Here is a 20,718-nt window from a genome sequence, read left to right as displayed (position 1 = left end):
TCACTGGTTTGTTAAATATAAGGAAGCATTTCCTCTACATTTTCCAAAACGAGTATAAAGTATGTTAATCAAACAAGTTTACATAAAAAATGTTGATATTTGATTGGAATAAACAGTAAATACTGTTATATACTGTTATATACTGTTTATTGGAATAAACAGTATATAAAGCTGCATGCCTCCAACCACAATATTAAAAGAAAATCAAACTTGAGATAAAATTTGTGCCATTTGCGCCAAAAAATCTCCCTTTGCGTTATTTAGATATACCGGTTCAATACACGGTTCACTCGGTCATATAATATGTTTGTTTGTTTCATTGTACGCCTTTTCCAAACAGTATTTTAGTCATTGAAAGTTCTGTACGTTACATAGTATAGTACAGAACATATGTCTTAACATGGCGGGATTCACAAATGCGCGAGTCATTTGTGCATAACGGTCACGTGGTATTAGGCTGTATTTGGCGGCAAAACAGAGCGGGTTTTCATTCTAGGCTTGACTTCTGTCCTTTCAAGGCGTAAATTTTATTAGGCTTTATTTTGAAAATGTCTGACGACGACAGGATGGATGGAATGGAGGGGATTATTGAAGACAAGGTGCAGTCAGCATTGAAGGAGAATAATGAGCAGCTGTTGAAAAATATTGAGGGCATGATAAATAAGATAAGTGTTCCAATTCCTTCTTGTTCTGATATTCAAGAAAAACCAAAACTTAAAAGGAAGAGTAATGACGAGCAATACAGACATAATGCTAAAGTAATGGCTAAATTAGAAGATGTTAGCACATCTTTGTCTTCACAAGATATCGATAGAGCACGAGTTTCAGTTATAGAAGGTAACATTTTTTCATTTCGTTCGTAACCAATTTTATAAATTTGCGTGGCCTGATCAGTGTAGTCTAAGGTATGCACTATGTAAACATAGTATGGACTCGATGTAACAGTAAATGTGTATTGAATGCATGTATAAAATATTTGCAAAGAGTTATGTACAGTATAATTGAAATGCTTTATTTTTATTTAGCAAAAGACCTTATAAAACGGAGGCAGAAGTTAATTCAACTGGCTGATGGTTCTGAGCTGGGTTGGCGCCTCGTGGCGGAGTATGAGTCGAATCCAATTGCGTCTGGCAGTGAAGACGAGAAGCGCATTTACAAAGCGGAGGCCAGGGCGAATAGGAAGGCTAAGGCGGATAAGGTCAAGAAGGCGAGAATAAGGAATTTGCCTTATCGTAGACGAGTCAACACGGGGGAACAGACGACTAGTCAGCCTCAGCGTTCTATGGGTTCTACAGGACAGACTCAGCGTACAGGAGCATGTTATACCTGCGGGGATTTTGGACACTGGAAGGCAGACTGTCAGCAAAACAGGCGTCCTAACAATAAGTTAAGTGTTTCTAATTGTCATATTTTTTGTGATGAAAAGTCGCAAGACTGTATGGTTGACAACGGACTTTCTGTCCAGAGAGAGGGTATTATGTTAGATACCACGTTAAATGTTGATTCTTTAGATTGTAGAGAAGCTAGTAACTTGAAGTCTGGTTGTCATAGTAACGATTATCCAGCAATTTTCGGTAAGAATTATATTTGCAATAATGTTGATCAATGTGAAATTTCTACTATTGCTGAAAAGGATAAAAATCATGTAAGTAATTTTAGTATTAATGGTTTATCGCCAAAAGGGCGTCTTAAGGAATCTTTAGAATACTGGAGAAAAATCACTTCAGATAGTTATTTACTTGACGTTGTAGAAAATGGATATAGGCTACCCTTTAGAGAAACGCCCCCGGATATATATTTAAAAAATAACAAGTCTTCAAGAGAAAATCCAGATTTTGTAGAATCAGAAATAAGCTCTTTATTGAGCAAATGTGTTATCTCACAGGTTCAGAATAAACCAAGAATAATTAACCCTTTAACAGTCGCTTACAGTAAAACTGGTAAGCCTAGATTAGTTTTAGATTGTAGGCACATCAACCCTTGTTTACATTTGTTCAAAATTAAATTTGAAGACATTAAAGTCGCTCAACAGCTGTTTGACATATCCAGTTATGTATATACATTTGATTTAAAAAGCGCTTATCATCATGTAGAAATTTTTTCAAAACATAGAACTTTTTTAGGTTTTTCTTGGACATCTAAGGGTAAAACAAAATATTATATGTTTAACGTCCTCCCTTTTGGCATAGCAACCGCAGGTCATATTTTCACAAAATTATTAAGGTGTGTAGTAAAATTTTGGCGATCTTTAGGTCACAAAGTCGTTATGTTTTTAGACGACGGCATTGGAGGTAATGCGGATTTTCAGCAAGCTAACATTTCAAGTTTGTTCATTCAGAAAACGTTAAATGAATTGGGATTTTTGATAGCTCAAGAAAAATGTAATTGGTTACCGTCTCAACATGCTAGCTGGTTGGGGCATGATTTAAAATTTTTGTCGAATAGATTGTTTATCAGTTGTGAGAGAATTAAACGTCTCGAATCATCTATAGATGTTTTGTTGTTAATGCTCAGGGCTGAAAATACACAACTTATTCAGGTGAGATCTTTAGCCTCAGTTGTAGGCCAGGTGATATCACTGCTTAGTGTCATGGGGACAGTGGTTTGTCGCAAAACGAGGTATTTGCATAAGTGTATAGAAAATAGAACAAGTTGGAATAGCAAAGTAAGTGTGACAGACAAAGCTTTACAAGAATTGTTGTTTTGGCGAGAAAATGCGTCGGGTATGAACAAAAAAGGTAAAATCTGGAAAGAAAAGTTAGTAGTTGATGCAGTCGTGTTTACAGATGCAAGTAGATTGGGCTACGGTGGGTATATTGAGTTTGTGAATACATTTGATAGTAAGGAAGTAAGTTCAGGAAGTAAGTATGCCCAAAATTTTGAGACTGGAAGTAAAGATTTTAAGAAAGTAATAAATTCGAACCTGGTGCCCGCAAAAGAAGTAAACATTAAGTCTCCGGAGGTAGACTCAATCAAGGAATCCTGGGAGCTGGATTCGAACAAAGCATGCAAGGTAAAATGTTTAAACCACAAGTCTTCAGTAGAAGACTTAAGAAATAAGTCCCCGGAAGTGGACTTGAATTTGTCAAGGGTAAAAGTCTTGAACTGCAAGACTCATGTAATGGACATTACAATATCGTCCCCGGAAGAGGACGCTAATATAGATTCACCGGAAGTGATCTCAAGTTCCGTGTCTTTAGTATATGACACGAGGATAGACGGGCTCCCGGAAGTGAGCTGTCGTTTTAGTGGGTTCCCGGAAACGGACCATTTTTTCAAAAATAATGTTTTAGATGGGCATTGTATGTATGATAGTGATTTGTATGAATTTTCAGATCGTTATGCAGATTACGAACATGATCAAGGGTTCAGTGTTAGAGGGAAAGTATCACATTTAGTTGGCGCATGGCATGCGCAAGAAATAAAAAGTAGTTCTACATGGAGAGAATTAGAGGCAATGTATAGGATGTTGTTAAGTAATCTTCCGAAACTACGTGATAAGAGTATCAAATTTTTTACTGATAACAAAAATTTAAAGTTTATCCTTCAATCAGGTAGTAATGTCGAGCAATTACATGAAACTTGCTTAGATTTTCACAGAACATGTGATGAGAATCAAATTACATTTGTCGTTGACTGGATTCCTCGTTCGTTAAATAGTAGAGCTGATCATTTAAGTAGATGTTTAGACTCAGATGACTGGTATATAAGCAATCATGTATTTCAGTATTTAGATAAAATGTGGGGTCCACACACTGTAGACCGATTTGCTACACACTATAATTGCAAGTGTCGGAGATTTAATTCAAAATGGTGGGTACCTGGTACAGAGGGTATTAATTGTTTTGATCAGGTGTGGAAGAATGAAAATAATTGGTTGGTACCACCACCAAGCAACGTTGCTAAGACGATAGTAAAACTGGAAATAGAGAAGTGTATTGGTACACTTATTGTTCCAAAGTGGAAGTCTGCACCATTTTGGCCTTTATTGGTAGATACACAGGGACAATTTAAAGATTTCATTAAAAATACATTTGTGTTACCCTTTACAGGCGCAGTTTGTAGAGGCAAGGGAAACAACGGTGTTTTCAGCAAAGAACCGTTTTCTTTCAGAATGATGGCATTGCGGTGCGACTGTACCAGCTAAAAGATTTAAATATTTAACAGATAAAAAACGTATAGTACAGTCAATTTTCAAGATTGTTTAATATGCTTAATATATTTTCAGGTGTTGGCTTAACACGAAATCTGAAAAATCAATTTCTGGATGCCGGAGTTCCAGTGAGAAATATTGATAATGTAGTGGGCAGGATGGCCGATCAAATTTTACATTCCAGAGCGGATGGAACTATTTCAAAGTATTATTCACATGTTAAACAATTTAAAGAGTTTTGTTCAAAACACGGATTTCAAGCTTACCCAGCTTTTCCTATCCATGTAGCGATGTATCTTTCGGAGTTAATAGATTTACATAAATCTGACACTGTTGTTTCAGCAGCGTTTTACGCAATAAGGTGGTTACATGAAATAAACGATTTAACTGATCCCACAAAGAATGCCATTGTGATTAGAATGCTTGAATGTGCAAAAAGAACAAACTCTAAGCCTGTACAGAAGAAAGATGTTTTATTGCCGGAACATTTAGTGAAGCTTTGTGACTTATTTTCAACAACAAAAGACATTATAGTTTTAAGAGACTTAACAATGATTCTTTTGTGTTTTGCTGCTTTCTTTAGATATAATGAAGTTAGTGATTTACGATGTTGTGATGTTAAATTTTTTGCTGATTACATAGAGGTTTTTGTTAAGAAAAGCAAAACAGATGTATATCGAGAAGGCAAGTACGTAGTAATTGCTAAAGGGGTCACTAGTGCGTGTCCGGTTTCTATGTTACAACGATACATGAATTGTGCCGGTTTGTGTTCTAATTCGGATATGTATTTGTTTCGTCCAGCGTGCAGATCTGGTTCGAGATGTTTTCTTTTAAAGAAAGACAAAAAGCTTAGTTACTCTCGCGCACGTGAATGTATTGTTAGCAAGTTAAAATTAGTCGCGCCAGACATGAATTTGGGTACGCATTCATTACGCGCAAGCGGAGCTTCCGCGGTCGCGAACGCAGAAGGTGTTTCAGAACGTTGCCTTAAGCGACATGGAAGATGGAAGTCTGATTTAGCTAAAGATTCATACATAAAAGATTCTATTCAAAAGAGATTGTCTGTTTCTAAGACGTTAATGTTATAAACATATGTCTAATATACAAGTATACTATTAGATCTATTTCTGTATTCGTTCTCGAATTTGAATTTAAACAAGTCTCTAACATTTGTATTTGTTCTATCGAAGTCTTGCCCACTGCAACATTGTGTTATGTTATTTGTGAGTAGGCATGTTAAGACTATAGGCGGGTAGTTTCCTAACCATCGTTCCTGGAGAGTTACACCAGTACTAGACAACCTTCCTCCGCGCTAAACTAACAAAAAAAGCATCTCCAGGGGATCGAACCCACGCCAGAGAGTTTACTAGATTAAAAGTCATCGACTCTAACCCCTCGACCATGGAGGCGGTATATATAGTGCATGGTGATATTGTAGCTATAATGTTCACTGTTACTATTTATCAGAACATGAAATAGTAAAACGTTATTCAGAAAACAATACGGTAATCGATTTATACAGTTACGGAATGAAACATCCATGCACTTAGTGTTAAGTAACGTAAATGATATTTTCCGATTTTTCTATGTACCGATTTGTTCATTTCGATGTTAATTTTTCGTTTAAGTTAAGCCGTGTTTTGAAACGGGGCATGCGCAAAACAATTTTTGTAGACTGCTCCTAATGCTTTTGCGCTTAAAATGATATTCATTCACTGCAAATCAGATACGCAAAAATGGATGCCGCCAGCAATCAGTCTGAACACTATGGAGAGGTCTGATGACCTCTCCAATAATGATAAAGAGAATATGATATTCAAACATGGCACTATCACTTTGAAAGTTAAACGTTTATTCTAATCCTTTAAAGCCCTTTGTCATGTTGTACATCAGAAAAGCTATTTTTATCAGAAAAGAATGAAAACAGTGTGATTTTTGTTGAAAAAAAATTATACACAAAATCAACTCTAAAATTTTCCCATTGCTGTATGGACATAAGCATTTCTACTAGACGCCGCGTGCAAAGACGCCGCGTGTGCGCGGCTATAATAATTCCATAAGGCAGACCGATTGGATTTTATTCTTCGTTTGTCATTGTTTAGACCTGATTTATAAACTTTATTACATGCCAATACACAATTAAGAAGTGAATACATGTACATGTATATAGCAACTAAAAAGCATGCCTACGTGTCCACGCACTAACACAAAAATTGGTTGACAATGAAAATGGAAAGTGGAAATACAGAAAGAAAAAACTCACCCTTTATCATCTACCAACAAATTTCAAAGAATATATTGTTATATTTATAAATCTATAATATTATAGATGTTGAAATATGATTTTTTTTTTCAAAACAGCTTACATTTAGATTTTTTTGACATTTATGATAAGTATATGTGCAGTGATTGATAATAAATTAATTATATTTGATTTTAATTAAGTATAGATCGGTAATTTTTGTAATCAAGTTACACGTCATGGTGGTTGTATACAATCGCAACTACTCGGCCCTTTCCGTCAGTCTTCGTATAAGGACCTCGAACACAATAGCTAGTATGAATACACAGAACGGATGCGGTATTTCGGTCTAACCTACGCTAAGAAACTAAACATGTAAACAAATAGTAATTTAATGCTGGGAGTTGTTGACAAGTTTATCTCCAATATATGTAGTAAAAGTCCACCAAAATAAGTGAATTCATAGGTGAAAAAACAAACAATACATTATTTATAAATTTATTATTATGGTTGTAGAAACCGAAAGTACGAAAAACCAACCTGTTGACATTTGGTCGGATTTGTTTAAAATTAAACATCAGTGGGTATATTTAAATTACACATTGTTGTCAGACATATTTTCAAGCATAAGAATACCGGAACAGACATAAGATGTCAAATATATACATTCGTTTTACATTATCTCTGTTACTGTTTACATCTGAAACCACGTGGTAGAACTACTTTCAATCCGTATTGTTTCCGAGGTTATTATAGATAATAGCCGAGACAGTTCCGAATGGGTTGTATAATTATATTTAAGTTGTTGTCAATAATCAAGTAACACGTTCCGATTGCCGTATAGATTGGTTAATTTCTGTCTTTTAGTTGTTGTCAATTATCAAGTTACACTTTCTAATGGCCGTATAGATTGATTAATTTCTGACCTTTGTTGTCAATAATCACAATAATCAAGTAACACGTTCTGATGGCCGTATATATTGGTTACTTTCTGTCTTCTAGCTGTTGTTTATAATCAAGTAACACGTTCTAACGGCCGTATAGATTGGTTAATATCTGTCCTTTCTTGTCAATAATCAAGTTATACGTTCTGTGATAGCCATATAGATTAGTTTATTTCTATCGTCTGATCTAGTTACACGTTCTAGTGAACAGTGTATATTGCGAGTCATCATACAGTAGGTCCGGACTACTGTCGAGAATTTGCCGTCTCGTGGCACTTCCGCAATAGCAGTTTGTTCCATATTGACGGGCATGCCTATGGTCTACGGACAGATATTGGTTGCCATAATTATTCGCACAAAACGCCAGACATTCTGACTCTGTCAAAGGGGTGCCGCTGCTGTCGCCCACATTGTTCTTACGGATATATTGCCCCTCGTACCTTTCAAAAGATGTATAGCTGTCACAAACTGAAAAAATGAGGTAAAGATATGTCTTGTTATAACATAAAATAAAAATTATCGAACAATTTTAATAAAGCTGCATGCCTTTAGGTGAGCCAAAATATTTCAAGATGATTAAATTTGAGAAACATGTTATACAATTCAAATAAAAGTAAAAATTTCATGATTCAAGTACTATTATCTTCATGTAATGTGCGATTAATGACTAATTTTGCAGTATTAATTACCATATTTCTACTGCGTGACTAACGTATATAGGGCTAAGTTTTTGTATATTTTGACCACTTTTTGGTACGTAGATTATAGGTGCCTTTTGCAATGGATTTTGAGAGATGCTGCTTAAAACCTAAAATATCTTAATATTTTCAAAATGTTTTTAGTTTGTTTGTTTTTATCTTTGTCCCGCTACAATCTCCAAAATGTTACTTACTGGCCATAAAAGTTGATTTTGCGTGTTGGTGAATCGTACATATATAGCGACTAAATATTTTGTATGGAAGTCAAAAAAATACCACTTTACTTTGTTTACATTTTGATACCTTAATCAGAATTTATTTGACGCTATTTGAGCCGTGTGACGACAAAACCAACATAACGGGTTTGCGACCAGCATAGATCCAGACCAGCCTGCGCAGTCTGATCAGGATCCATGCTGTTCGCTTACAAACCCTATAACAAGTAGAGAAACTTATAGCGAACAGCATGGATCCTGATCAGAATGCGCGAATGCGCAGGCTGGTCTGGATCCATGCTGGTCACAAACCCATTATGTTGGTTTTGTCGTGACGCGGCTCATTTTAAGTGTTCTTAATACACAATTGCAACATTATGAAACATATAATTAACCTTTCTACAGAAAAAAACAAACAATTTGAGCAAAAAAAATATTTTAAACAAGTTAATTTGGAAAATGCTTCTCTTTTATTATTTAGCAAGTTAAATAAATGCTCATTTTGCAAACAGTAACGGCTCTCAATCTAAATTCATCATACAACTCTAATAAATGTAAAAAATATATTCTGATTTAATATAATTCCACGTTTTATATGTAAGGCAAAAAAGAAAGAAAAAGAAACCATTAGGTTTTGTTTTCCTATAAGATAAAAATGACAAGAGTATGGGTACATGTACATGTATATTAAGCATTTCAAAAATTGCTGGGAATCGAAGTTCCGCCAGAAATACCGGTATGTTTTTGTGAAATAGACATATTTCTCATCAACAAAGCTTATGTTCCTTCTTTTAAGAGAAATGTTGTTACTCCAAAGGAGTCTACATTAAGATTACATTTAGTCTATATAAAGGTAACCCGAGAAAAACATGGCATACCCCAAGGCGCCGGGATTTGTTGGGTTTTTTTTTCGATTTTTTTGTCGTCCATTTTGTAATCATGTGTTACTTATGTCTCCGTTCTGATTGGCCTAGGGCAGGCGGTGTACGATAGAAATGATCTAATCTTGTTAATTATATATATGTCGCAAAAGTTTAGGAAGTTGGACTTGACACACGTGTCTATATATAGGATTTCATATTTGGTTAAAATCATTGATTTTTATACCAGTTGGCATTTTTAAGTTTTATTTTCAGATTCAGCAAGACTTTGTTCTGTAGTAAACATTCCATCTACCCTGGGATGTACTATCGTATGTTCCAGATCTACCATACGGGAGGGCATCGTCGGATACCCACGATTGATAAACATGTCACATAACATGCAATCAACCGTGGGTAAAATGAATCGATTTGCGTCGACATACAGCAACAGGTGCGTAAAATATCTACCAATGACATCGCGTTTAACAAATCTATATTCTTCAACAGCGGAGGTAAAAACAATAAGAAAAAAATGGCAGCGCCCACGGTTAAAAACTGTTGCACGTGTCTTGCTAAAATCATTGGCAAAAACTATCGCCAAATTAGTTCTTCTGCAAGCAGATATCAATCATAAAGGAAAAATCACGCTGTAAAAGTAAATTATCTATACTTTCTTGCTGGAAATCGTTTAATTTTTCGATGTTAAACTTTTTACGTCGTCTATGGTTGTCGCAATATTGTCTGTAATACCGAGCGTCGTACAGAACGAGCGTTTTGATTGGTTTTAATCGCCTCATGAAATCGTGAGGCAGCCAATGAAATAGCTGCCTTTGACACACCTCTAATCGACTGAATATCGGCAAAAAATCCCACGGCTGATGAATGATAATGGTTCGGCCGTGGGTATCCGACGATGACGGGAGGGTAACCACTAATGTATATTGCAAAAGTTGTATAGGGGGCACTTATTATTCTTTCTCCATATCTAAAAGTTAAACATCTGTCGTCATATTGCCCTTAAAATTATTACCCAGAGACCAAATGCAATAGAAAATCCTGACAAAGATCTCCCGAAAGTATAGAAAACCGAATAAATCAATGAAAATGATATTCTGAGTTTGATAGAGTTTATTCATTGGAGACAATGAAATATAAAAACTGTTCATGAGAAAACATGAAAATTACAAGTGTGATATGAGCCGCGTCACAACAAAACCAACATAATGGGTTTGCGACCAGCATGGATCCAGACCAGCCTGCGCATCCGCGCAGTCTGATCAGGATCCATGCTGTTCGCAATCAGTTTCTTTACTTGTTATAGGGTCTGTAAGCGAACGGCATGGATCCTGATCAGACTGCGTTATGTTGGTTTTGTCATGACACGGCTCATATATGGTTCCTAACCTACCTTTTATGCACACAGTAAGCGTTTGGTTAAATTCGTACAGTGGTTTACAAATGCAACGGCTCCCTATTGAATAAAGTCCTGTATAAAGACACCTTTGTGCTGGATCCACGCAGTCTGAATCAACATTACAACTACTACCAGGTTGAACAGACGCTAAAAGAATCAAACATTCTCTTAGTCTCGAAACAGATGATATAAAAAAGCATGAAATAAAATAAAAACTGAGCGAATTTTTATATAGACTTACTGGTAGATGCATCAGACGATGTTTTGATGATTTTAACATTGTTAAAATACTTTGTAACCGGTGAAAGTCCAATAAACAAATGTTTTTTACCAGCTGTTTGTAAATTACGTCAAAATACATTTTACGTAAACTATTGAGAAATTGGTGAAATATAAAAGAAGTACCTATACATCTAAATTCAACGGTCTCCCATTCCCCTGACAGTTGACATGTCACGGATGTTACAGCATCGTTAGGCTCGACAAGAAAACCTGAGGTACAACTGTATTGCGCAACTGACCCTACAGATGTGGAACTGTAGCTAGGTTGTCCATTGAAAAGAGGAGGTGGTGTCCCGCAATTTACTTGTTGACATGTAAAACCAATGGTTTCCCATTGTCCTGTATTTAGACAAACAAAGGACAATGGACTGCTTACTGGAGAAACCGCATAGCCCGAATTACATGTATATGTAACAGTTGAGCCGACAGCTGATGACGAATATACTTTTTGAGCATTGGCTACATCCAATGGAGTACCACAACTGATTTGTTGACATGTAAAAGCAATGGTTTCCCATTGTCCTGTATTTAGACAAACAAAGGACAATGGACTGCTTACTGGAGAAACCGTAAAACCTGAATCACAAGTATATGTAACAATTGAGCCGACAGTTGATGACGAAAATACTTTTTGAGCATTCGCTACATCCAATGGAGTACCACAACTGATTTGTTGACATGTAAAAGCAACGGTTTCCCATTGTCCTGTATTTAGACAAACAAAGGACAATGGACTGCTTACTGGAGAAACCGTAAAACCGGAATCACAAGTATATGTAACAATTGAGCCGACAGTTGATGACGAATATACTTTTTGAGCGTAAGCTACATCCAAAGGTGCAACACAATTTACTTGTTGACATGTAAAACCAATACTTTCCCATTGTCCTGTATTTAGACAAACAAAGGACAATGGACTGCTTACTGGAGAAACCGTAAAACCTGAATTACAAGTATATGTAACAGTTGAGCCGGCAGTTGATGACGAAAATACTTTTTGAGCATTGGCTACATCCAATGGAGTACCACAACTGATTTGTTGACATGTAAAACCAATGGTTTCCCATTGTCCTGTATTTAGACAAACAAAGGACAATGGACTGCTTACTGGAGAAACCGTAAAACCCGAATCACAAGTATATGTAACAGTTGAGCCGACAGTTGTTGACGAAAATACTTTTTGAGCATTGGCTACATCCAATGGAGTACCACAGCTGATTTGTTGACATGTAAAACCAATGGTTTCCCATTGTCCTGTATTAAGACAAACAAAGGACAATGGACTACTTACTGGAGAAACCATAAAACCGGAATCACAAGTATATGTAACAGTTGAGCCGACAGTTGATGACGAATATACTTTTTGAGCATTGGCTACATCCAATGGCGCACCACAATTTACTTGTTGACATGTAAAACCAATACTTTCCCATTGTCCTGTATTTAGACAAGCAAATGACAATGGGCTGTTTACTGGAGAAACCGCATAACTCGGGTCACAAGTATATGTAACAGTTGAGCCCACAGTTGTTGCTGAAAATACTTTTTGAGCGTTGGCAACATTCAATGGTGTACCACAATTTACTTGTTGACATGTAAAAGCAATGGTTTCCCATTGTCCTGTATTTAGACAAACAAAGGACAATGGACTACTTACTGGAGAAACCATAAAACCGGAATCACAAGTATATGTAACAGTTGAGCCCACAGTTGTTGCCGAAAATACTTTTTGAGCGTTGGCAACATTCAATGGTGTACCACAATTTACTTGTTGACATGTAAAAGCAATGGTTTCCCATTGTCCTGTATTTAGACAAACAAAGGACAGTGGACTGCTTACTGGAGAAACCGTAAAACCTGAATCACAAGTATATGTAACAGTTGAGCCGACAGTTGCTGACGAATATACTTTTTGAGCATTGGCTACATCCAATGGAGTACCACAACTGATTTGTTGACATGTAAAACCAATGCTTTCCCATTGTCCTGTATTTAGACAAACAATGGTCAATGGACTGCTTACTGGAGAAACCGTAAAACCGGAATCACAAGTATATGTAACAGTTGAGCCGACAGTTGATGACGAATATACTTTTTGAGCATTGGCTACATCCAATGGCGCACCACAATTTACTTGTTGACATGTAAAACCAATACTTTCCCATTGTCCTGTATTTAGACAAACAAATGACAATGGGCTGCTTACTGGAGAAACCGTATAACCCGAATCACAAGTATATGTAACATTTGAGCCGACAGTTGATGACGAAAATACTTTTTGGGCATTTGTTACATCTGGTGGCGTACCACAGACAACTAGCTGACATGTAAAACCAATCAAATCCCATTGACCGCTGTTTAGACAAGTAACGTCCATCGATGCACCAGTTGGTGATACTTCGTAACCAGAAATACAGGAGAATGTCGCCACAGATCCTCCAGTCGTTCCAGTGTATGTTCTTTGCGCATTGGCAACGTTTCCTGGCAAGCCACAGTCTACTTGTTGGCAACTGAAGCTAACAGGTTCCCACTGCCCTCCAGTGAGACATGTTATCGACATCGTGGCACCCGCTGGTGAACTAGTGAATCCAGGCAAACATGTGTATTGTGCCGCAGATCCGATTGATAAAGAACTGTAGGTAACCACTGAATTAGGTATGTTAGCGGGAGTGCCACACGTGGTAACTTTAATAAAGAAAAACAAAGATGTTAAAGTACATTAATTATAATTACGTGTTTCTTTCATAGAAAATACTCATTATCATGGAATTTTATTAATGTATTGTCGCATTGAGAAATGAAATGAAATTGGAAATGGAATGGGTAACTATAAAAACATAATTGGCCTTTAAGATATACATGTTTTCCAGCAGTTGGTAGGGCGGTTAATATACGTACCTGAAGATGGACAAGGTGGTTGTTGGGACCAAAGGCCATCCGATTGGCACTCTTTGTAACTAACGCTGCCATCTTGTAAACATTTCAGTTTTACGACATCTCCAATCTGCCGCAAATTTCCAAACGTTTCTGCGTCTGTGACGTCAGGAGTATCACAATCTGAGTAAGCACAAATCAAGTTAGTGTGACTTCTTGATATTGAACTCATATACAGCAAATAGACAACAATTTTGTCAGAAATGTATATTTACGGTTGGTATACAGTAGTTAATATATTTATTGTGATAAAAAACAACACTTTTTATGATGTAGAGGTCCCGGGTTGGGGGGATTCAAGCGCGCCTTCTTGTGATCCATACCCTGCTTTTTTATAAAATACGACCATGATCCTCGCCCCCTTTTGATATTGTTTTTGTTTTAATTGATTAATTGTTAAATTTAATCAATGGAGTTTGAGTAACCAAATTTCAATATGACAATATACTAGTACTGCATGGTAAAACACATAATCAACGTGGACTAATATTAAAAAAAACCACACATTTAGAAAAATGAAATAAAATTCATTAATATTATATAGTAGAATTATATGAATTATTAAAGAAAAAAAAAACGATCAAAAGAAAAGTCAGATGGATCAATCCCCACTTAAGCCCAGACACATTGACATTGAAACATATTCTTCGGAAAAACAACAGCACTTCATTGACTCCGACAGTGGTTTTCCCTCATTGACCTTCAGCCCCCCCCCCCCCCGAGGATGGGGTGGAGAAATTTGAAATTTAACAATTACTAGTATATAATGCATTATTAGATTGCAGTTTTAAGCCTGCATTTCATCTGTAGATGTAATATTTATGTTCTATGTATACTAGTGTTTATTATAACAATGGAGTCTGATCAATCTTTTATAAAGGAGCTCCTACAAAAAAGATAAAAATATAAAATAATAAATCGAAAACATGAAAGTTTGAAATTTTTGTAATGCACTCGAATCGGAAAAAATCTGTAAAAGACAGTAAACGAATATGAACATCAAATATTTTAGCCCTGGTTTGGGTGGAACGCGTTCTAGATAATGCTTTTCAATTGTTTTTGTGATCATTTTGCAAAATAGCAATTAAAACAGAGCGAGGGAATATGTGGGCTGAATGGTTGGTCCAACCTACATCAAATATGGTACACATGTCTTGAAAAAATATTTCAATTCTTTTCAAGTTTTCACCTATAAAAAACAACTTCATTGGAATTCATTAATACGATATATTAAATAACGAGTACCTGTAATTGGACATGAACCAGAGCACGCGCCAGCTGTTTCCTGAAACACAATAATGACGTCAGAGATTAAAACTAATCGATTTGTTTAATTACTTGGCTGAATTACCAATTAGTATATCGTTTGCGTCATTTATTTTTATTCCATTCACTTAGAAGTATTCATTTTATTATATTTTTCAAAACATTTAACACTTGCATTAATCAGTTTTTGTATTTTGCTTTAATAGCCTGCTCAAAGTACATAAATATTATGGTAACTATAAATCGTTTATACAGTTGCACCTGCGTTAATCAACGCCACTAGATCTGTTCACGTGTAGGCGAGAAAAATTTGCAGGACTCAAACGTGGGATCATCGGAATATCGGTCTGCAGGTCTACTGGGGAAAAAGACCAACATTTCAGGACGGATTAGTTATTAAACAATAATGTAACAACTGATGCAGACAATGTATTCGTCCGCGTTTTATGTTTAACCCAAATGACAGGCAGCAACTATCAACCTGTTTGTTTGTTTGTTTCATTTTACGCCTTTTCCCAACAGTATTTTAGTCATATAGGTGGGTAGTTTCCTAACCATCGTTCTTGGAGAGTTACACCAGTACTAGACTACCTTCCTCCGTGCTAAACTACCAAAGCATCTCCTGGGGATCGAACCCACGCCAGAGAGGTAACTGGATTAGAAGTCATCGACTCTAACCCCTCGACCCTTCGGAGGCGGCTACACGTTTTGAATTTTCCTTATTGTTGAATATATATGACAGGGTAGAAAAACTATATGTACTCTTACTCCCGGCGAAATGATAATTTAAGTGAATTATACATTACTAAAATACAGCATTACAACAATTTAGCGATGCATAAAAAACAACAACAAAAAACGGAATTTAGAAGAAAAGAAATGTTAAAAACCAATATAAAGCTTTATCATACAATGTACACACGATTGGTCAGACAAACAAAATCAAATCTAGGAAGCCTTTACAAAGCTAGGTCTATTATCCTATGATAATAATAATAATAATGCTGATGGTGACGATCATGATGATGATGATGATGATGATAATAATAATAATAATAATAATGATGATGATAATAAAAATGATAATAATAATTTCAACAACAACAACACACACAAACAACAATAATAATATAATAATAATATAATAATAAAAATAATAATAATGATAATAATTATAATAATAATAATAATAATGATGATGATAATGATAATACTACTAATAATAATAATAATGATGATAATAAAAATGATAATAATTATTTCAACAACTGCAACACAAACAAAAAACAATAATAATAATGATAATAACAACAACACTAAAAATAATAATAATAATAATGATGATAATGATGATAATAATAATAATGATGATAATAAAAATGATAATAATTATTTCAACAACTTCAACACAAACAAAAAACAATAATAATAATAATAACAACAACACTAATAATAATAATAATGATAATGGTATTTATAATAATAATAATAATAATAATAATAATAATGTTTTTTATTGATGATGATGATGATGAAGACGACAACGACAATAATTATATTAATTTTATTTAGTAAAAAGGTAACGCATGAAGATACACCATCGTAAATCACAATAAACATATCTTAATTTTAAATGTGGCCTTCTAAACAATATATAAAAATACACACACAAAACAACATCATCAAACAGTAACAACTATTCCGTTTGTCAATTAAGCTTTGGTCCTATGACAGACATAATTCCAATGTTTTGAACCAACATTAAAATAACATTCATATATATTTCTTTCACAAATAATTAATAAAATAACAAATTAACAAAATAACATGCATCATAATGACATAATGACAGAGTTATGAAGATATTTATTTGATCTGCATGATATGCTTTTTAAATATATATATTTGAGCCACGCCATGACAAATCCAACATAGTGCGTTTGCGACCAGCATGGATCCAGACCAGTCTGCGTATCCGCGCAGTCTGATCAGGATCCATGCTGTTCGCTATAAGTTTCTTTATTTGTAATAGAGTTACTGCAGTATAGAGCTTGTAAGCGAACAGCATGGATCCTGGTCAGACTGCGCGGACGCATAGGCTGGTCTGGATCCATGCTGGCCACAAAAGCATTATGTACGTTTTGTCGTGACGCGGCTCATTTATTTTTAAAAGATGTCATAGAATTATTAGAACGTTTATTAAATGGTATTTTATTCGAAATCTTTGAACCATTGTAACAAAAAGTCTGTTTATCATAGTTTGTGCGTTGTTTTTGCACAACCATTTGTCATCTTAAAGACATTGTAACACAATTTTTTTTATGGTTTTATATCATAAATATAGTACATACATATAGATTTATCGGTATTGTGAGTTCCAAAAAGCATTATTTGTAAAGGTATTACCGAATTTACATTTCATGTAAATAACGGGGGGTAATTAGAAATTTATTTTCTATAAAGTCTAAGTCAAATTTTCCAATAAGAAATGAATGCATATATATCAATGATTTAATATAATGTGGACAAATATTTGCAGTACATATTTTACATATTATTCGATGTTTGAAAATTGTTTTAGTAGCATAATTATATACATATATAAAATTTCACTCAAGTGTGCTAACAACCTTAATTACAACATACAGGATCTTTAAATTGTGAATTTCATTGCTGGATTTACAAAATTAAATATTAAGATAATGAGTTTGATCTTATTTAAGAAAAACGTGATGGAACTAGTTCGTTTGTTTGACAGCACAACTGGTGTCACGTGCATTGTCCATCACGTGACACTAAAATAGGTTAGGGAAGCGTAAACCTTTGTACGAAACTTACATATAAGTAATGAAAAAAATAAACTGGTGAATGAGCATCATTTCAACATCAGAGTAAGACGAAGACGATCTTTTATCAGATCTACTGATTTAGGTTTTATCAACAGACCTATTTTATGATCTACCTAAAATATATACATGTATATACTCATTATACTTACCACCCGGAAGTCAGTTTTGAAGATGACGTCATGACCAACGCATTTCTTAAGATTATCCAAAGGGATTTTTGAAGGGGCTCAAAATTCGTTTTTTCTTTGAAAAACCACGGCCCCAAAACCCAAAGCCCGCCCCTCTGCCATTTCGGGTTGGCAGCATAAAAATGGGCTTCCGGTCCCCAAAACCTGAAAACGCGCCCGGGGTTTAAAACACCTACCCCAGAAAAATTTTACGGGCAAAGTTTGCATCTACAGCGTGAAATTTCATCACAATAAACAATATAATTATCAAACCGGACAACTGTGTTCTTAACATTGTAATCAATTTTGTCCAGTTTTAATATTTTGAATATTCCTTCTTAAGATTTAGAATTCTAGTTTCAAAGATACCTCAAAATAACGATTGATATAATAAAGGCTCGTCTAGTATATCCATGATTAAATAAACTCTTTGTACCAGCGCTTCGTAGTATAATAATACATTTGCAATACTCAACAGAGATTTGTAAGCAAATTAGCAGAAGTCACGCCCACTGGTTACATTCATTCCAATACTTAATTTAAAATGCTTCAAATATTACAATAATTAAATCTTTACGCACACCGGTAAACTTTTTTCACTCGACGGATGGTGTCTGTGAATAATTGATCAACTTAACAACGTCAGAAAACCAAGAACCGACTTAATTTAACGGCTATCCAATATTCTCAATTCTATGGTTTCGTGCCACCCCATTGTTGAGGACAAATTGGATTATAGATCGTTAGATTAATTATACAAAATGCAATCAACGTATTTCAAGTTGTTAGTCTGTATCCATTATCAATATAATTATAGGCAACTAGTGGTATAGAGTTCAAAGGCATACATATATCTCGGAATTTATCTAAAGTGAAACGTTTTAAGCTTTTAGCTTTACTAATTAAAGATTTATTCACATGCAATTGTGAAGTAATGTTACCTCTGATAGATAAGACTAGTTACAGATTTCAATAACCTCTCCACATAAAAGAAAATGAGATATCAAACAGGAGTGACAAGAATAATAAAACAGTGAAATTTGACTAGTTTGTTAGTCCCCCCACAAGTAGTCCGTCCGCACAAGTAGTCTGTCCGCACAAGTAGTCCACCCGCACAAGACTTTCAGTTTACAACTTTCTGTAAAAAAGTGTTTAATACGTTTCCGGGAGTACTTCGTTTATCTTTACGCATAAACAACTATAGAATAAAATCTGTTGCATAAAATTTCAGCATATTTTCCGTCATGGCAGAAAATTAAGTAACAAAAACAAATCTGAAAATCAAATGATCATGAGGCGTCGCCTGTCAGAGTTTTGACTGATGTGCCGTTTCGGAAAAGATTTTTCAAAATACTTGAATTCTGTAAATCACGAATCCTTCTAAAAACCATTTACGTCACGTGCATATATAAACTCCCCCCCCCCAAACAAAAACACAAAAAACAACAACAACAAACAAAGAAACCCACAGCAACACAAAAAACACTTTTACATATGAGGTTCTATGATGCTCTGTTGCTCAATTTTGAAATATGTGTAAAGCTCACCCACTTGACGCCCGAATACATAATTAAAGAATCAGGTGGATTAAAAGGCAGATTAATCAACTTAATTTGTACCATTATTCTTATCCAAAGTTTCTTCAATATGACGAAAAATTATTCAGGAATTGACAATTAGAATGTCTCATTAAGCAACTGGAATTTTCGTTCTCACAACTGGCATGGTAGAATAGCTTTCGGTGTAATCTAGATACTTAAATAGATATGAGCCGCGTCATGACAAAACCAACATAGTGCGTTTGCGATCAGCATGGATCCAGCTACGCATCCGCGCAGTCTGATCAGGGTTAATGCTGTTGGCTATCAGTTTCTCTACTAGTTATAGGGTTTGTAAGCAAACAGCATGGATCCTGATCAGACTGGGCGGATGCGCAGGCTGGTCTGGATCCATGCTGGTCGCAAACCCATTATGTTGGTTTTGTCATGACAAGGCTCATATATTTTCTTTTCGCCGACTCGAGGTTGCGAGAATGTACATAACGGAATTCTATAAACAACAATTATAAATGCTTAATTTACAAAGTCTTCTGTTAATTCTTTCATGGTTTGTTTACTGCTTATTAAAGTGTGTAATCTGCTTTTATTTGACTCATAAATACAAGGAAGAATTTGGTAGTTTTAAACAAGAAGGTAAAAATAAGAAAGGAGTAAAAGAATAATAATAATCATACTAAAATACTTCAACAACAACAAAGTAGATGACATATAGAGGATATTTGTTTGTTTGGCAAGTAAGATTGAAATATAATTTCACTGAGTGAACACCAGATGCAATATTTTCACGAGTGGCGTAGCCACGAGTGAAAATATAATAGAAGGTGTTCACGAATGATAAGTCGATGGATAAAGTCAATTTGGTAAAATAGACTGCCCCTTAGACTCAAGAATGGCATAATAAGTTCCTGTGTCCATTAATTTTAAGGCATTTAATAAGATCTTCAAAGAATATTACAACATATATATATAAACATGTAATTTCCTTCATCAAAACAGATAATCTTATAATGTTTTTTTTTATTATTAAACTTACAAACTGCTGTATTCTTTATTGTCTTATCATATATGTAGACATATTAATATTATTATTATGATATGTAACGTAAATAACTTTTGGTACTAGTAAAGTACA

General features: G+C 35.0%; 3 protein-coding genes across 3 annotated transcripts; 2 read left to right on the top strand and 1 right to left on the bottom strand.

Annotated features, from left to right (window-relative positions):
- Positions 1–352: 352 nt before the first annotated feature.
- On the top strand, positions 353–4,232 carry LOC132738807 (uncharacterized). Its single transcript, XM_060726404.1, has 2 exons — positions 353–837; positions 1,026–4,232. Exons 1-2 carry the CDS (start codon positions 549–551, stop codon positions 4,145–4,147), a joined length of 3,411 nt encoding a protein of 1,136 aa, XP_060582387.1. The 5' UTR covers positions 353–548; the 3' UTR covers positions 4,148–4,232.
- On the top strand, positions 1,258–5,241 carry LOC132738808 (integrase/recombinase xerD homolog). Its single transcript, XM_060726405.1, has 2 exons — positions 1,258–1,386; positions 4,229–5,241. Exon 2 carries the CDS (start codon positions 4,312–4,314, stop codon positions 5,239–5,241), a length of 930 nt encoding a protein of 309 aa, XP_060582388.1. The 5' UTR covers positions 1,258–1,386; positions 4,229–4,311.
- A 1,638-nt stretch (positions 5,242–6,879) lies between these two features.
- On the bottom strand, positions 6,880–18,742 carry LOC132738806 (sushi, von Willebrand factor type A, EGF and pentraxin domain-containing protein 1-like). The gene is made up of 7 exons (XM_060726403.1): positions 18,700–18,742; positions 18,010–18,086; positions 14,991–15,030; positions 13,710–13,868; positions 10,935–13,496; positions 10,524–10,676; positions 6,880–7,807 (listed from the first exon to the last, which is right to left on the bottom strand). The coding sequence occupies exons 1-7, from the start codon at positions 18,740–18,742 to the stop codon at positions 7,527–7,529; spliced, it is 3,315 nt and encodes a 1,104-aa protein (XP_060582386.1). The 3' UTR covers positions 6,880–7,526.
- Between the last annotated feature and the right edge of the window lie 1,976 nt (positions 18,743–20,718).

This window comes from Ruditapes philippinarum, unplaced genomic scaffold, assembly GCF_026571515.1.
Source record: "Ruditapes philippinarum isolate M1 unplaced genomic scaffold, ASM2657151v2 ctg7698_1_1_1_1, whole genome shotgun sequence".
NCBI classification, from domain to species: Eukaryota; Metazoa; Mollusca; class Bivalvia; order Venerida; family Veneridae; genus Ruditapes; species Ruditapes philippinarum.
The sequence above is the reverse complement of the archived record's forward strand: the minus strand, read 5'-3'. Positions and strand labels throughout refer to the sequence as shown.

Coding starts and splice junctions, on each gene's coding strand:
- LOC132738808 (XM_060726405.1), top strand. CDS start 4,312: ATGGCCGATCAAATTTTACATTCCAGAGCGGATGGAACTATTTCAAAG.
- LOC132738806 (XM_060726403.1), bottom strand. CDS start 18,742: ATGGGGTGGCACGAAACCATAGAATTGAGAATATTGGATAGCC. Junction 18,087..18,699: donor ATTGAGAATATTGGATAGCC/GTTAAATTAAGT, acceptor ACGAATTTTGAG/CCCCTTCAAAAATCCCTTTG. Junction 7,808..10,523: donor GCTTACTGTGTGCATAAAAG/GTAGGTTAGGAA, acceptor TCATTTTTTCAG/TTTGTGACAGCTATACATCT.
- LOC132738807 (XM_060726404.1), top strand. CDS start 549: ATGTCTGACGACGACAGGATGGATGGAATGGAGGGGATTATTGAAGAC. Junction 838..1,025: donor ACGAGTTTCAGTTATAGAAG/GTAACATTTTTT, acceptor ATTTTTATTTAG/CAAAAGACCTTATAAAACGG.